The sequence below is a fragment of the Galeopterus variegatus genome, unplaced genomic scaffold (assembly GCF_000696425.1).
Source record: "Galeopterus variegatus unplaced genomic scaffold, G_variegatus-3.0.2 Scaffold489, whole genome shotgun sequence".
NCBI classification, from domain to species: Eukaryota; Metazoa; Chordata; class Mammalia; order Dermoptera; family Cynocephalidae; genus Galeopterus; species Galeopterus variegatus.
The window spans coordinates 406,882-423,066 of record NW_007726600.1 but is presented as its reverse complement, the minus strand read 5'-3'; the positions used below and the strand labels follow the sequence as shown (position 1 = coordinate 423,066).

The 16,185-nt window shown below is 36.5% G+C and overlaps 1 protein-coding gene across 1 annotated transcript in view; it reads right to left on the bottom strand.

The window, feature by feature from the left end:
- TXNL1 (thioredoxin-like 1) overlaps positions 1 to 15,180 on the bottom strand; it is a 32,615-nt gene extending 17,435 nt beyond the window's left edge. The window contains exons 1-3 of the mRNA XM_008569391.1: positions 14,851 to 15,180; positions 4,368 to 4,464; positions 2,272 to 2,445 (exon numbers count right to left, since the gene is read on the bottom strand). Of these exons, the coding sequence (XP_008567613.1) occupies positions 2,272 to 2,445; positions 4,368 to 4,464; positions 14,851 to 14,948 (369 nt within the window). The 5' untranslated portion in view covers positions 14,949 to 15,180. The remainder of the gene's footprint in view (positions 1 to 2,271; positions 2,446 to 4,367; positions 4,465 to 14,850) is intronic.
- Between the last annotated feature and the right edge of the window lie 1,005 nt (positions 15,181 to 16,185).

Genomic DNA, 16,185 nt, shown 5'->3' with positions numbered 1-16,185 from the left:
CAATCCTTCAAACCCCCCCCCCCCCCCTGCAAAGAGACACATGTATGCCTGTTTTTAAAGTGAATTAAAATTGTTCATTCTTAGGGGTGGGCTCATGGCTCACTTGGGAGAGTGTGGTGCTGATAACACCAAGACCACAGTTTTGGATCCCTGTATAGGGATGGCCGGTTAGCTCACTTGGGAGAGCGTGATGCTGACAACACTAAGTCAAGGGTTAAGATCCTCTTACCAGTCATCTTTAAAAAAAAAAATTGTTCATTCATAAGAATGTTTTAAAAAATTCCTCATACTCTCTTACTCTGGCTCCCATATTAAGAGTTTCAAAACAATAGAATGTGTAAAATCAATAATTGTATAGCCTCTGAGTGTTAAAACATAATGGCTGAAATTCTATTCCAAGAAACCCATGATTATGAAAAATTGTCAATATATTTTTGCAATGCTTATATTTAAATCTACCTAAGAAACAAGTTTTCATTCAGTGACTCTACTCCCATTATGTTGCTATTTGTGTTGTAAGAACAATGACATTCTTGGGAACACATTACCAGTTTTATAATTTAATAACCCAGTAAGACCTAAATTGTTCAAAACCTTCATGTCTTGACTGACACCTGATGGAAAAAAATGAAAATGTTTTTAATAGCTTTTCACATTTTATCTATAACTTTTGCATGAAAATTAAATTTTTATTTCATAAAACTTCATTTTTCCTGCTTATTTCCTACCTGAACTGATATCACACTTAGCTGATGTGTAAAGAAGTATCCCTGTAGCTAAGCAGCAGGACTGTTGCGCTCATAAGACTTTTTCATGTAAACATCCTTTAGTAATAAAGGAAAAAAAAAATACAAAGATGTAAACACAACAGTGTACAAGTTAAATGATTTCAAAATTTTCCAAAAGGTGTCACAACCCTAACTTAAACAACACATTCATACTTTCATTTTTTTTTTTTTTCCTTCCTTTTTGTCTTTTTTCGTGACCGGCAACGGATCGCAACCCTCAGTGTCGCGCCCGTACCGGACCGGGACCAGCAACGGGATCGCAACCCTCGGTGTCGCACCCGCACCTCGCTCAGCCAGTGAGCGGCCGGTCTGTACGTGGGATCCGAACCCAGGCGCACTGTAGCAGTGCGCCACCGGGCCGGCCCCACATTCATACTTTCTAAATGGATATTACAAATTCAAATTACATTTCTATTTTAAATAAATGCTAATTGTACTTCCCTAACTTAAAATAATTAATGCCACCATCATGTTATAGATTTTTTGACACCCTTCTCTATACACACACAATAAGATTCTCTCATATTTACCTGACTATAGATTCTCCTTATTCCGAATGAATTTAAAGGACTCACAGAAAGGACTTGTGGCTCCATGACATAAATCTGTTTAAATATGTACTTTATATACATTCTTTAATATATTACCTTTAACTTGGGGTAAAACTTATTTTTAAAAAGTTCATTCTTTGACCTGCCAGTAAAGTAACTTTATAACCAGAAAAATTAAATACATATTGTAGTATGCAGGATTTAACAATTTGCATAGACAAATCTAATACTATGAAGTGCTACTTCTGTATTTTGCTTTCTTCCTGAATAACTCTCAAATGATAAAGATGCTATATTATAACTATTCATACTGTGTATTTTTCAGACTATTCTTTAAGTTCTTAAGTCTTTAAGTTATTGTTTAGAATGACAACTCACTCTTAAAACTTGGAAAAACGTGTGTGATACTAAAGTCTTTGATTCTAAAACAAAATCAGTAACTAGACTTCTTTTTTAATAGAGTGTGAGAAAGAAGGGGATAAATTTAAAAAGAGTAAACTATAAGAAGCAAGTGGCAGCAAAGGGAGTTCAGCATATAATGGTCATACATTAAAATGTACAAGTCATTTTACATAATTGTCAAAAATGAAAAAATTTTCTCATGTACATTTTTTCACTTTTGGGGAGAAAAGGCATAAAACAAGCATTTAAAATGGCTATTAAAATAGTTCGCAAAACATATAAAGAACAAATGGCAAAGAAAATTAGCAGGAGAAACTTAGAAAAAATGATTCATGATGGGGGCTTACGGTTGTAACAAGCACCCAGACAAAACTCAATCGTTAAGCTAATAAATTTAGTTTGAAAGTTCTTATTTGAAAATACTCTCAAGCAGTAAGAGATAAAACATGAAAATGTAGTCAATTTCATTTTAACCAAATAATGAACAATGCAAGATATTATATCATGAATTCACTTTTCAGTCTACATACATAGCCTTTTGGAATATCTGTGTCCTCATTGCTTCCAGGGTCATTTTCTAAGTGTTGCTTGATTTTTTCTTCTAATCCCACAGCATCTGCTCCTTGATACTGATCAATTCTCACTTTGTTTCGAAAAAACAGAAATGTAGGCGTTGCTGATATATTGTTGGTGGCAGCTGTTCCCTAAAATTGGCAAGTTAGACTGTGTTATGATTTAAAACAAATCTTAAATCACTTTTATTCATTCATTCCTTTATGGAAGTTAAATATCACAAATATGAACTAAAAATATGTAAAATAATGTATTCCTAAGTGTTATTTAAGGAAAACAGACCTATTCCTAAGAGAGTTCCCATCGGGGCACTGCTACATTACCCTTACACACACAATGAAGTACAGCACTACATTTTTATCAGTTTTACTATTAAATACTTCATCCAGAAGAACAATAAGATTCCAATACAGAAATTGTGGTTTGTACCAAAGAGCTCTCTAATAATTACATATTATTTCTCAGAAGGAGTAACCAAGAAGGGTATTGATAAGTCAAATCACTGGTACTAGGAAAAAGTACATATTTGAAAAACAGTAGCAAATCTGCCCATGAAAAGAAGGTAATGTCTTTTGCACTGCAACCCTCCCCCAATTTTCGCTCTACGGAAATGACTTCTGGTTACCCATCGGAAACATTACAACAGCTATCTTTTTAAATTCTACCCTATCTCCACAATTTTATAAGACTAACTACTAAGTAGAAATTAGCTAATAACCATTGAGTATCATGGTTTAAACTTTTCATGACAAATATAAAGGAAATAGTAAAGCAAATGTGTCACCTTACATATTCAAATACTATGAAGAGATATCTAATCTATGATGTTTAAAGACAAAAAGCACAAATATAAGAATTTCTCCTCTAAGCCTCATAAGTAAAAAACACTATGATTGATCCTTTAGACAGTGCTGTCCAAAAGCAATATGACCCAAGACACAAATGTGAGCTACATATATAATTTAAAATTTTCTAGTATCCATAATAAAGTAAAAAGAAGTAAAATCAATCTTAATAATATATTTTAGTGAACCCAATATATTTTCAAAATAATAAACATAAAAGATAATGAAATATTTTATATTTTTTCTTTCATACTGAGTCCTCAAAATTCAATGTGTATTTCATACTTTCAATACATCTCAATTTGGTTTGCTACATCTAACCACATGTAGCTAGTGGCTACCATACTGTACAGCACAGCTCCAGAAGAAAGCACTTTCACATAGTGAACACTCAAAATAATGGCCAGTGATGCAGTCCAAAGTGACTTAGGTACTGAAACATAAACATGTAATAAGGGTTTACACCAGACTACTAACTATAAACTACATAATATTCTAAAATTTTTTCCACTCAGAAATGCAAAGATAAAGTCTCACCAAAAAAACAAACAAACAAACAAAAAACCTTGTTACAGAGCTCAAGAGCTGTTACTTTTAGAACTAAAGACTCTATAATATATTTAGTGTTGAAAGAGCCTTCCAATATCCATTTTTTCTTAGTAATTCCCCATATTTCTGTATATGCAAATACAGAAATGTCATGTAGCCATTCCAACTAAGTAATCAGGGCAATTTATCTACAACACTGTGGCTCATTCAACAGTAAACAAAATTTTAAAGTTTCTGCTGAGTATGCAGCTTTGAAGATTACAAACTGATTAATTCAAATCAAACTATAACCAAGAATTCCCTGCCAAACTATAACCAAGAATCAACCAATGCCTCAGTAATAGAAGATATAATTCTAGATTTGCAAAAGGTAAACAAAGAAATGTAAAACACACAACTGCCAGGTGACCTATTAGTTTATCAACATCATATAAACTTTATATCCAAAGGATATTAATACATATCTGAAGCAAATAACATGCAAACCTTCTTAACTAATGTATCCATAATGACATTTGTAATAATCATGTCACCATAACATTGTCCTATCTAAAAAGAAAAAAGTATTATGTACATAAAGAGATAAATGAAGGATATTAATGCTTGATTTCAAACTGATTCAAAGGTAAATTAAAAAGAAAAGAAATCCTCTCCCTTACCTGACATTGATGTACATCTACTTCCAAGAAAACAGCCTGTGGATATTTGTTACTCATAGAACTGAATGCTGGGGCAATCCTCAAACATGGTCCACACCTATGAGAAAGGAAAAAGAGATATTCAGTAAAATAACACCAAAGAATAGATTGATTTAAGCTCTAAAGCACTTGTCGTTAAAACATAAAATAAGATGAAACACTGATATTCCTGGCTTGAGACTCTCTTGTCTTTTCCACTGGGTTTATACAGATTTGTATCAATACCACATTGTATTAATGAGTACAAATATTCTATTGTCTTCACGTCTAATAATGTTAAGTCTTCCAGCTTTGTTATCACTTTGTTATCACTGAAGCTACAGAGAACCTAAATAAATGGAGGGATATACTATGTTCATGAATTGGAAAACTCAATGTTGCCAAGATACCATTTCTTCTCAATTTGATCTTTAGAGTTGATGTAAAATCCCAGCAGTTTTTCTTGTGGAAATTAACAAATTTAAATTCTAAAATTTATAGGGAAATTCAAAGGACAGCCCAAGCCATTCTGAGGTTCAAAGCTGAAGAAATTACATTACCAGTTATTAAGAACTATTTTAAAGCTTTATTGATTAAGAGTACACAGGACTGGTATAAGGATAAACAAACTAATGTAGGAAGAATAGAGTCCAGAAACAAACTCATCCCACCTACAGAAAGCTGCTATATAAAAAAGTTGACACGGGGTCTTTTCAATAAATAGTGCTGGATCAACTAGATATTCACGTCGGGGGAAAAAAAAAAAAGAATCTTAACCCCCACCCCCCACCTTCCACCATTCACAAAAACCAATTCCAGATGGACTGCAGATCTAAATGTAAAAGGTAAAATAATAAAGGATTTAGGAAAAAATATAGAGAACACATTCAAAACCTTGGAGTAGGGCCGAGCCCGTGGCGCACTCGGGAGAGTGTGGCGCTGGGAGCGCAGCAGCGCTCCCGCCGCAGGTTTGGATCCTATATAGGGATGACCAGGGCGCCCCAAGCACTCACGGGCTGAGCGCGGGGCGGCTGGTTTCAAAAAAAAGAAAAAAAAAAAAAAAAAAAACCTTGGAGTAAGCAAACATTTCTTAAACAGAACATGAAAAGGATCGATATACTGAAATACATTTGATAAAGTGGAAGATATTAAGATTAAGACCTTTTATTTATCAAAAGATGCCATTAAGAGGGTAAAAAGACAGCTCACAGACTGGGCAAAAATATTTGCAAAACATATCAAAGACTTATACCTGCAATATGTAAAGAACTCCTACAATCAATAAGAACAAGACACCCCCAAAAAGAACAGGCATCTATTTCATTAGTCACTAGGGAAACCAGGGAAATGCAAATTAGAATCACCACCACTGAAATAACTAAAACAAGAAAGAATGACATATTCTCAAGAATGTGGAGCAACTCAACTTTCATATACTGTTAGTAACAGTGCACAGTGGTATAACCACGTCAGGTAAAAAAAGGAAACTGGCAGTATCTGCTAAAGCTGTACTTAATGCGTACCTATGACCTTTCATAGGGTATATATCCAACAGAAATATTCACCTTAGGGCATTGAAAAAATATTAATAGTAGTAATATTTCTAATAGAAACTACCCAAAACCTTGTAAACAGTAAAATGGGTAAATTAATTGTAGTTATTCATGCAATGGAATACATACAATAATGAAAATGACTGATATAAGACCTCATGCAAAAACATGGATAAACCTTACAAATAAGACTGAGGAAAGAAATCAAAGACAAGAGTATACTATATGATTCCATTTATATATAGCGCAAATACAGACAAAATCTATCAATGCTATTATAAATCAGGACAATGGTTACCTTAGTGGGAGTTAGTGACAGGAGAGAGACTTCAAGAGGCTAGTAATGGTCTGTTTGGAAGCTGGTTACCCAGGTGTGTTCCATTTGCAAAATTTCCTTAAATTTTTATTTATAATTTTACATTTATAATTGTGTGCTAGGTATGTTATATCTCAATAAAAGTTCACAAAAATGAAAAAAAAAAATCTTGGCTTTAGCAAACAGGAACGTAAGGAAAAGCAAATTCTAAAGCACAAAATAAAAATAAATGTTGAAACAAGTTGTGAATGACTCTTCATTCATATTTTAATCAGCATTTTCATCCTGTGTCATCCTGAAGCCTCACACCAAAAAGCTAAGAAAATAACTATTAAGTTCTTAAATATTAAATTTAGTGCTTCTGAAAGTAGATTTTTGTTTCTAACAAACCTCACATAGGCTCAGAGAAAAAAAATTATAATGAAATAAACATTTACAGTCAACTAAAACTAGTTAGTCTTAAACTTTATGGATAGCAATATAAATTGGTACACCCTTTTTGAAGGGCCATTAATTAAGACATACCTACCCTTTTTATTTTTGTGGCTGGCCAGTATGAGCACCCAAACCTGTTATCTAGATGTTACCAGCACCATGCTCTACCAACAGAGCAAACCAGCCAGCCCTAGATATCCATTTTAAATGAACACACCCAAGACTCAACAATCTCACATCTAAAAGTCTATTCTATTTTAACTACATTTACTCAATTTCAAAATAATATGTACGAGGGTACTTCAAAAAGTTCATAAAAAAATTAAATTAAAAAATAATACGAATCTTTCCATGAACTTTTTGAAGATCCCCTCATATAAGGATGTTCAACTTAACCTGTATATAACAGTAAAAAATTAGAAACAATCTAAATGGCAAACAACAGAAAAATAGTTTAAGAAATTATTACATATCCACACCGGTGGGTAATTTGTACTGTTGGGAGGGGAGGGAGACAAGTCTCCTGATAAAATGCTCTCTGTTCTCTATGATCACATTTAAAAACTATGTATATACATAAATGCATATTTTAAAAGTTTCGAGGGACACAATAAACAATTAATATTAATTACATCTGCTAAGTGGGATTAGGAAAAAGAAAATAGTTTACAAAAGACTTTAAGTATCCATAATTCTGCATCCTTTGCTTTTGTATGACAAACAGGTGCTTTTATTTAAAAACATTAAATAAGTTGAGAATAGAGAATTTAATGTTAACTGTATTTAAACAGGTGTCACAAATGACACAGGGATTCATGCTATAACACAACATACCCATTCTTAAAAACCACCCTTCGGCAAAAGCATGCACTCAAAATAAGAGGATTTACGGAAAAATAAGCTTGAGGCAAACCAGTTGAAACCCATGCAACTTTGTAACAAGATCACTGAAAAAAAATAGTAAGGAGGACTCAGGAAGTAACTGGACATCCAGCAGGTGGTTCGGACCTTGAGGCTACCTCAGGGGATATTTAAAATGAACAAAAACCATCACGTGGAAATGATTCTTACAGGTGTTGTGACAATGCGGACGGAAGTGGGAGTTCTGAGCCAGCTGTGCTGCCATTAAGGTAGAGACTAAAGGAAATACAATGCTGAAAATGAAAACCAGTGGCCATCAAGTGCTAGGTGCAGGCGCTCATATTTAATTCTATTAACTTTAACTTTCTTAAAATAAACCTGAAAAGGAAACTGCCTATTTGGCTAAGGGCTTTTCTCCTTCCAGCTAAAGGTTTTATTTCTATTTCTGCTCTCCACTACCTAGAAAAAATCATATATGAACCAACACAACTTCCACATTATACTGACATCATCTCTCCATTCAATCATGTATGAGCTAACTGGTGTTAAAGAAATGCTTCTTGTAGCTGAACAGACTATTAAAATAATGGTTACCAAGCAAGTAACTGTTTTCTTTCAAGATTTTACCTTATCTAGATCCTCTGTTTAATTTTAGTTAGCCATCATAGGTTGGAACTTTAAGTCTTTGAGCAGAGAAGCACAAATATATACAAAAGCACAAGTACATATGGCAGCATACTATCCACACTACAATCATTCAAATGAACTGATTAGTTATTTTAAATAAGATGTTTGCCTACCTTAACATTAGCATTCAAGAGCAAACAAATTTCCATTAGCTAAGATCAGGAACAAGTCACCTGATTTCTCTGTATAAAATGAGTACTAAATTCTCCAAGAACTTTTTCCAGCTCTAAAATATTATGCACCCCATGTGTCTGAATTTCAGAATTATACCTTTTTCTCTTGCACAGACCTTGACTAGCAGCCCTTAGCACAATCCAGGATTTTTGGTTTTGTTGTAAAACGGTCCAGAGATCATCTAGACCAGAGGTTTAAAAACAAAGGGGGAAAATGTTATTTTTCTACTCTGAACTTCTTTGACTTAAAGTATGTTTGTTCAATCCAATACATAAAATGGATATATAAGAAGGATTTAAAATTATGCTTTCTGAGAAAAAGAGAATATAGCAGACAAACCTCTAGCTTTCTACAATACATAAAAAACTAAATCCACAGAACTAAACTGTAAAACTGATGCAACCTAACACAACTTACCTGATAAGAACCAAAGACCAGAAAAGTTAACCAAGAACAAACACCCTAGTTAGAGGCAGGGCCATGACTGGAACAGTCAATTTCTAAATACTATCCAAGATAAGATTTCTTTAAAAGCTTTACATTAAGTTCTGACTAGTAAGTAAGTAAGATTTGTCTTTATGGTCATAATATAAAATAAATTCTATTTCATGAACTTGCTAATTGTTCTTCCTTATTTGCTACAAGTAGCCAGTGCTCTATCTGGAGCAATAAATTGGGTAAACACATACAGCTGGTAAATGGATAAAGAAAATGTATGTGCTTTCTAAAGCCATATTTTAAAAGTTTTACTTTTCTGCTGGTATAATTTAAAAATAGGCAATTTCTGGATGTATTATATTTACTAATGGGAAGACATAATCATAATTGGTTCTATTAATTACATAAAATAACTAGCATTAATTGGGCACTTACTACATGTTATGCAATTCACAAAACCCTTGAACTCTTGTCGCCTCATTCAAGCTTTACAACTTCTGAAGACCAAGAAGTAATTACTACACTAGGATTTTATCTCAGAACCCAACTCTTACCTGCTATTCCAAAAACTCCAAACCATTACCTACACAGTGCCTTTTGTTGTTGCTATTTCTAAATTAATTGCCAAGATTAAACTATTTATATGCTCTTGAAAGGAAGCCAGACAGACTATAATACTGTATGATTCCATTTTTATAAGGTTCAAACCCAGGCAAACTAATCTGTAGTGTTAGAATTCAAGAGTCATGGGAAGGAACCTGGAAGGTGGGGGAAGCTTGGGGCTGCTGGTAATTATCTATTTCTTAATCTAGTTGTTGGTAATACCAACAGGTGTGATCAGCTGGAAAATTTATCAAAGTATACACTTAATTTTTGTGTACCTGTTATATACTTCAATTAGAGGTTTACTTTTTCAATAAAAAGTAAATTTTCAATAAGTAAACTTTCAGTAAAAAAGTTAGCTCCAGGGCCTCAACATTCCCTAGTCTTACAGTTACCTACTTCATTCACCAACACCACCTGCCTGGTTCTTACAGCCTATTATGCCTGCTGTTGGGAAAAACAGGAAAATGTCAGGGCCCCTCCGATGTTCAGAACCTTGCTGAGCATTTGCTGTAAAGATCCTCAGGTGTTCCTTGTTACTACTTAATGTAAGTTGCGCATGGGCACCCAGGTGTCCAGGGTTGTGGACTTAAGTATAAAAGACCAACAGCTCTGATCCACAGTGCTTCTCAGAACTCCCAGAGAAGCCACTAGGATTAGTTGCTCCTAGATCTGAATAACACCCATTCCTTTTTCTATACCTACAGCTCCCAGAACCTTTTTTTTTTTCTATTACCTAGCTCACAGACCTGCATATGGAGGGTTTGTAACCCAATATGTGCAACAGACTTGAGGAGTCTGTAAGCCCTAACTTTACACCTGCTAACACTGTTACCTCAGTCCTTAGTAATTCTATGATATGTAAATAATATATTATATATATATATAATTAATGTATTATTTGGACATGCTATCATAACCGTTAGAACTCACCATCCACATATACAATGACATCCTACTTGGATGGTAACAATAACAACTAACCAACTACAAAGTAAGACTTGCTTTAAGAAAATTGAATACATGGTAAACATTATCTACAAAAGTGATACATTCACCATTTCAAGATAAAAATCATTCATACTATTTAATGAGGGAGAAAATGTATATTCCTTTAACTTGACAGTTAACCCACCAACCACAAGAAAACTGACACTGCTTATAACCCCGAAAATGTATCTGGCCATATTTAAGAAGTAACAATTTGGAAACACTTGTTTTAAAAATATATTACCAGAACACATCACTCAGACACATAATTTCACTTTCTAAATAATGTGGATAGGTTACATATTACTCCCATTTTACAGGAAAGGAAAAATGAACTGAATTGTCCAATATCATAAGATTAGTTCGCAGGCAGAGCTGTAGTCAAATCATTCAAGGCAACACGTACTGAAAATCGTCAGGTTCTGTGCAGACACACAGAGTTAATCCTGCATTTCCTTTCTGCTTAGGCTGGGAAGAGCAAGGAAAGCACTTTACAATCCAAATGGCACTTCTTGAAGAATGGGACCTTAATCTCTCAGTGACTTTTTCTTCATTTGTAAAATGGGGATAATTCTGAAGGTTATTCTGAGGGTTGAATGAGTCAATATTAAGTACTTAAACAAGTTCCTTGCACAAACTAAGCAATATGTAAGTGCTGACTGTTTTAATTGCTTAAAAATACTCTGGAGAAGGATGCCAAGACCATTCAATGGAGAAAAGACAGGATTTTCAATAACTGGTGCTGGGAAAACTGGATATTCACATGCCGAAGAATGAATCAGACCCTAACCTTACACCATATATAAAAACTACATCAGAATGGGTCAAAGACCGAAACTTAAGAGCCGAACTATAAAACTCTTAGATGAAAACATAGGGGGAATTCAAGACAGTTCATTTGGCAATAATTTATTTAATATGACACAAAAAGCACAGGCAACAAAAGAATACATAGATACACTGAACTTCATCAAAATTAAAAACTTTATGTGCATAAAAGGAACACCATGAAGAAAATGAAAAGACAATTCACAGAATGGGAGAAAATATTTGTAAATCATATACTAATAAAGGATTAAAACCCAAAATATATAAAGAACTCATACAACTCAACACAGAAATAACCCAATTCAAAAACGGGCAAAGGGCTTGAATAGAATTTCTCCAAAGAAAATATACAAATGGTCAATAAGCACACGAAAAGATATTCAACATCTTTACCGAAAATGCAAATCAAAACCACAATAAGATATCACTTCACATCTATTAGGATGGCTACTACTAAAAAAATGGAAAATGACAAGTGCTGGCAAGGATGTGGAGAAACTGGAATCCTTATATTGCTTATAAACTTATAAATAAAACTAATATTGGTGCTAAGAATATAAAATAGTGCAGCCACTTTGGAAAACAGTTTCGCAGTTCCTCAAAAAGTTAAACCCAGAATTACCATATGATCCAGCAATTCTATTCCTGTGTATACACCCAGAAGAACTGAAAAGCAGAGATTCAAAGAGATCTCTGTATACCAATGTCCACAGTAGCATTATTCACAATAGCCAAAGGTAAAAACAACCTGTGTGTCCATCGACAAGTGAATAAAGGAACAAAATGTGATATACACATACAGTGGAATATCTTATGCAGCCATAAAAAGGAATGAAATTCTGACACATGCTACAACATGGATGAACCTTGAAAACATTATGCTAAATGAAATAAATCTGAAACAAAAGGACAAATATTGTTAAATTTACTTATATGAGGTGTCTAAAGCAAATTCACACAGAAGAAAAGTAGAATGAAGGTTAACAGGGAGATAGGTGGAGAGAGCAGTAGTTACTGCTTAACGGGTACAAAGAAGTGTCTGGAGAAGTGGAAATGGGGAGTTATTGTTTTAATGAGTACAGAGTTTCTTCTGTCTGGGATAAGCTCTAGGAAACAGTGGTGATGGTTGCATAACACTGTGAATGTACTTAATTACTGAATTGTACGCTTAAAAGTGGTTAAAATGGTCAATTTCATGTTATATATATTTCTCCATTAAAAAACCTAAATAAAAATGCTGGAGAGCTTCCAAAGATTCTTGAACAGGAGAACAGTAATTACTTGTTTTAGTAAAATTAGTTTAGACTGAGGCTGGATAAAGCATGGAAGTTGAGAATAGGAATAAGGTTTGAAATAGGTTTGGAAAGGAAATAAAGAAATAGCTACTGGAGAAAACGATGCCCTTAGCCTGAAGTGGGATGACATTAACATTAATCTAAGAGGTTTCTTACAGAATTTTACTGGATATTGTTGTATGGAGATCTAATACTGACCTCTAAAATCTGGGGTTGCACTGACAATGAGTTTGTACAGAAACACAACACGTTAAAGGAACTTTAAAGGCAAATACAATCTTATCAGATTTATAAATGTAACCTAAATATGCTTTTGAACTTAAAAGTTCTCATGGTGGCCAGTAAGCTCAGTTGGTTAGAACTTAAAAGTTTTCTAAATTCAAACATTTATTTGCCCTCAGTTTTTAAAAAGAAAATATAATTTTCACTCCATTAAAATACTGTTTTAAATGTAAATAATAACACAGTTCTTTACCAATCAATATCTGTATTTATGCTTACATTTAAATGACATCACACTGCTAATGAAAAAGTTTCCTTTGTAGCAATGCTTCCCCATTTTTCTCGCTTCAACCAATAAATTATTTATTACTTATTACTCTATCATCTCTCCCTCTGCTAAGGTAAGGGGAGGAAAAAAGAATGTACTGAAGGATGAAAGTTTAAATGCTCAAACTGACCAGAATTAGAAAAATGAAATAAAAGTGAGATTCTTGTTGAAATCATCTCTTCCTTTTCCACCATGGCCTAGATACTCAACAAATGTACAGGTATTCCCTTACTATTAAGAACAGAGATAGGGCTGGCCAGTTAGCTCAGTTGGTTAGAGCACGGCCTTGTAAACACCAGGGTCAAAGGTCTGGTTCCCTGTGCCTGCCACCGAGAGAGAGAGAGAGAGAGAGAGAGAGAGAGAGAGAGAGATTACAAAATTGCTACAGCTGAGAAAAGACATTTATAGAATTCTGACATTCCTTTTAGATGTCTTAATATATTTGAAATCACCTACCCTCTTTAATTTAGTAAATGTGAAAGTCCACATAGCACATGTGTACTCTATTTCACCCTACTAAATCCAATGTAATGCCCCTTTTCAACTCTGTGTAAGAGAAACTGGTCCAAAAATAAGCCCTAACTTGTTTTCATCTCTTTTTGCATCCCTCCATCCCCTAAAACTAATCTTAATGTCATCACTTATATACTCAATATTTTCTGAACCACGTGTCAGGAACTACAGATTTTGCTCTAAGATTTGAAATACTGCCTTGTGTTTATATGGTTACTTGGACAAGAAAGCATGTTACATAAACAGTGATACAAGCAATTCACCGGGCTGGCCGGTTAGCTCAGATGGTTAGACTGCTCCAAGTTAGTATATGTGTAAGTAACGCCAGGGAGGGTCAAGGTAAATCGAGTGGAGACCTCTAATCCTTCTAACTAGGTACTAACGTGCACAAATGGAGATCTGTAAATACACTCACTGAAATCCTGGTTCTCAATGCCGAGTTCCAACATGTCATTCTCACACCGGGACATAATTACACACCCAATATAAAAGGTCCGCCAGCTCTGCGACCTACAGATTTTGTTGGGTTTTACCAATGACAGTTAACATCTTTCAAGATTCCTGTTCTCTTAAATCAAGTCAAAAACGGAATCTGGTCAAACACAGATGTCTGGCCACCTGTTTACCTGTAATACATACGTACTGTAATTTGCGTGATTAGATGCACCGCATACATAGGAGAGCCTAAGCCAGAAAGTTACTAACCAAACTTGGAATAGAAACGTTAAGGAAATTAAAAAGCATCCTAACCCAACGGAAACTTAATTCAAAATGCATTAGCCGAGCCTTAGGATTAAGCACTGCGCAGATTAGCTGGATATCCTCATATGAATCTTCCAAAGGCTTGACAGAAATGCAGGTAGTTAAACTTTTAGAGTTCCTGAAACGCATGTGACAGCTGGCTCCCCTGGAAGAAGGGGACTGGCGCAAGCAGGAGATGCCCACAGGCTGGAAGTCGTCTGAGGGTTCAAAAGGGGCGGGTGGATATCTTCTGAGCTGGGGAAGGCGGCCGTCCGGGCCTCCGTGCCCGCCAGGGAGCCCCCCCCTCCCCCCCCCCGTGCATAAAGGTGGGCTCCCACCAGAGCTGAGGCCTAACCCTGGCAGCGGCCATCGCCGGACATTCCGGAGCAGAAGGAGAAGGCGAAAGAGCTGGGACGTGAAAGAGTGAAAGGAAAGCAGGGACGCTCTCACGGGGGCCCACAGGGCTCGGACCCCGCCTCACCCTCTCATGGTGAACTTGACCACGGTGAGTCTGGAGCCTGCGCCGCTCAGCTCCGGCTGGAAATCCGGGTCGCTTCCGACCGGCTTCACTCCTACCATCTTCACAGAGAGCCCAGCAGGGCGGCCGCGACGCCACCGGCTTCGAAACTGAAGGAAAAGAAGACCCGGGAGAGGAAGGGAACAGGCCGAGGCCTGGACAGTAGAGGTGGAGACCGCCGCGTCTTCTCCCGGGGCTCTCAGTGCCGAGTCACGCCAAGGAGCAGAGCGGCCGAGGAGGCGGAGACGAGAGGAGGAAGGGAGAGGCGATGGAAAGGAAGGCGGACGGAACCCAGAAGCCCCTGCGCGGTAGGGCCGCCGGCGCTTGCGCACCCTGACGTCATTTCCGCGCCGTCCGTTCCGGCCCCCATTGCCCAATCCTAAAACGCGAAGCGTGGCCCCACCCTCCACTGAGAAGCCTCAGGCTACCTTGAGCAGCGTAGGCGCAGGTTGCGAGTCACAGTTCCTGTGTTCCTCCGGTTTCCCAGACCTTAGACCATGGAGTTTTCTGAGGTGGGTCAGAGAAAAGGGAATCCGTTTCTGTCTGGGGTTTATGGCTGCTGCCTAATGTCAGAAGACTCCCTTGGGAACTACTTTGAGGATTTTCCTGTCCTGTATTCGGGTCACAAGACAAAATAGACTTTAGAAACATTTATTTACGTATCTCATTACATATGTGCACTTGTCTTTATAAGTTACGCCCCAAAAGATGAAGGTACCATCTCTCTTTTATGAAGCTCGCAGACTAGTGACAGACGCAAACGATAAGAGTTAGATCTGATGGGGCATTTTGATATTTATTTTTCTCGTGTCCCTCCAGATTTACTCTCCGCCTTTCTTCACCCTGCTCTCAGCCCTAGGAAGCTGACATACAAGGACTGCATCAATAGGATCCCTTCTTGGAGTTTCCTGTTGGAGATTGGAGGATGGAGAAAAGCCCCCTGCCTGCTGTTTTACGACAGACTGTGTCTCAATCTAAGGCCTCAGCTCTTATCATACCGCTCGCTACCCTCTTTGGGTTCCTGTAGTCACTGTCTCTTTAAGCCTGGGAGTAGGAATCACTCCTGGCTGTTGGTAGCACCAGAGTACTAAGAAACCCTGGTCTGGCCCCGTAACCTGCAGATGCTAGCACGGACCTGACTAGACAAGAGGATCCTGAATTGGGCACTTCTTCACATAAACAGCAGAGACACTGGCCACTGTAATCCCAAGGCAGGTGCCTATAGGAAGCCAAGGTACATGGAAACTAATCCCTACATGGGCTTCTCATGCTATAGCATAAGCTACCTCCAGCCACCTA